At 39.1% G+C, this 2,461-nt stretch overlaps 1 protein-coding gene across 1 annotated transcript; it reads right to left on the bottom strand.

The window, feature by feature from the left end:
• Positions 1-973: 973 nt before the first annotated feature.
• LOC145569506 (putative lipid phosphate phosphatase beta) lies at positions 974-1,878 on the bottom strand. The gene has a single exon (XM_081628847.1). It carries the CDS (start codon positions 1,837-1,839, stop codon positions 1,177-1,179), a length of 663 nt encoding a protein of 220 aa, XP_081484973.1. The 5' UTR covers positions 1,840-1,878; the 3' UTR covers positions 974-1,176.
• Between the last annotated feature and the right edge of the window lie 583 nt (positions 1,879-2,461).

The raw sequence follows: 2,461 nt of genomic DNA, 5'->3' as shown, positions 1-2,461 counted from the left end.
TTAAATTCCCACGTCAACCAAACAACTCCAATAATAACATATGTAAATGAGCAGTCAAATTAATTGGGCTTTTTTGCAGACTGAAACAACAAATCTCAGATAAGTTTAACTGCGGTCCAAGGTTAGGTCCTAATCAAGTGGGCCTTTGTCTCTCAATCACACAATGGTCCTCTTCCTCTTCCTCTAACACTAACATACACGCTTTGGCTTCAGTTTTAGCATCAACAGCCCAAACAATCATACGGAGTACTCCTAATATAGCTGAATCCACCTATATACTTCCTCCGTTTGTATTTAGTTGCAACACATCCCTTTGACATGCATGTTAAGGAAGATATTATACTAGGTAAACGAATAAATTAATTTACAAAATTTTAGCACCTATAAGAAGAAGGGGATAAGTTGCTACGGTTTAAATTTCATAGATTAATTCATTCGTTCATCTATTTTAATTACCTCATCGATAAGCGTGATAAAATGTGTGTTGCAAGTATAAAAAAAACAGAGGAAGTACATATTAGGATCCCTCTGTTTCAACATTTATACGTACTTTGAATTTTGACATTAGTTACAAATGTAGTTTGTATTAATCACCGTTTGTAATTTATACTCCGTACAGAAGATAACACGATCATTTATAATATTTACAAATGAGATACTTAATGATTTCCGTAGCAGTGTGAGGTCAGTGAGTGTATTGACCCAAGTTTTGGATGAGAGTACGATCATGACTGTTTCAGCTTGACTGTCATAAAAATTCAGACTTCTGGATTTTCATGATTTGGGGGTCCCTAATGAGTACATAGGGCCAGTATTCATCTTGTTTTACACCAATATTTTACAGGTATCTGCAATTGAGACGAATACCAATGCTACCTTATCCATACTGTAATACACTGTGGGCCAATTTCCTACTGACGGAGGGACTAATTTTTACGACTAGTAGCCTTTTGATTAACATTTAACTAGTTATGTTTTTGGGAAGCAGATACAAATATATATGCAATTGTTTGTTTTCATGATAAGTTGATCATTGATATAATAAAAAGAGTACACTGAAAGAAAATTATATCATTTTAAAGATATAATTTCAATCAGAAATGATCAACTAATACAACAGTTAATTGCAAGTTGTTGCTTACAATTGGCTTGATGAATAATTAAAAGAAAACAAAATTAAAACTGCAAATAACGATGAACAAAGGCGCCATTGAAAATACCAACAAAGGCACCAGCAACAACATCTATTACAAAATGTCGACCCAACAAAACCCTAGAAATGGAAGTAAGAACCGACCAAATCCATACCAAAATCAACATTACAACAACAACCTGACCTGAATCACGTCCTCCGATCCAACGGTCAACAATCTCCCGATCACGGAACCTCAACTGATCGATCCCCTCAGCAACGGCTGAGATGGAGAGAGAGAAAATGGAAGCAATGAAGAAGACTCTAGAAGCGTGGCCGCTCGGGAAAGACCAGTGGTCGACAGGGAGGGTTGCCCCCATGAGAGGGTTGTAGTGAGGGCGGCGGCGGCGAATGAGGTGTTTGAGGAGTCCGATGAAGATGATGTCGGAGAGAAGGCCGAGGAGGAGAGAGAGTGAGAAGGAGTAAAGAGTTGATGAGTGGAGTGAAAGTGGGGAGAGGAGGAGAGAGAGTGAGATGGGGAACCAGAGACGGCCATCGCCGGTGATCTCGAGGAGTTTCAGGGCGGCGCGTGGGATCAACGGATGGAAGAGAGTGTGGATTGATTGGGAGAGTGTGGTGTCCAGGTTCATCATGTGGCGGAGGAATGATGCTGGTTGTGCTTCATCACCATCATTGCCCTTAGCCATGGATTTGTGATCTCTTTTTTTTGAGTGGTTGGTTTTTGACTTTTGAGTGGGGTAGAGAGTAAATAGGCTGGGCTAATTGGGCTGAAGAAGTGTAAATGGAGTGATGAACTAACTTAAAAATTATAGTGGGCCCAAGTGTATGTTGGGCCAATGGAAGATGACCCAACTGAGAGTGAGAATACACTTGCTAAAATGCTACTTACCCATGAGGACTTACTAATCCAAGTAAATGGAGTGATCTCAAAATTCAATGGCAAGAAGCCGAGAATAGAAATCCAAATTCAAGCCAATAGTGATTAGTGATGTGCTATTGCAAAATTTGATGATGATAAAGATGAATATGGAGCCCAATGGATCTTGAGAGTAATTTTTACATGCGATATCAATTTGAATGCAGTCTAGTAATAGTTAAAGTGACATGAATTCAGATCCTATTTGGTAGATTCTACAGTCCCCTTCTTCTATATTTTCAGAGAAAGGGAGATGCGTATACCATCAGTTCAAGCATAAGGCCTAGTGAAATGATTCCAACTACATGGACATGGCCAAATTAAGGACTACTTTTAATTTTAGCCCAGCCCATCTAGGTTTGAAGTTAGTAAGCTAAACTCCAACTTCACTC

This window comes from Chenopodium album, chromosome 11 (assembly GCF_948465745.1).
Source record: "Chenopodium album chromosome 11, dcCheAlbu1.1, whole genome shotgun sequence".
Taxonomy (NCBI): domain Eukaryota; kingdom Viridiplantae; phylum Streptophyta; class Magnoliopsida; order Caryophyllales; family Amaranthaceae; genus Chenopodium; species Chenopodium album.
Note: the sequence above shows the minus strand (reverse complement) of the source record. Positions and strands in the feature narration are given on the sequence as shown.

Coding starts and splice junctions, on each gene's coding strand:
- LOC145569506 (XM_081628847.1), bottom strand. CDS start 1,839: ATGGCTAAGGGCAATGATGGTGATGAAGCACAACCAGCATCATTCCTC.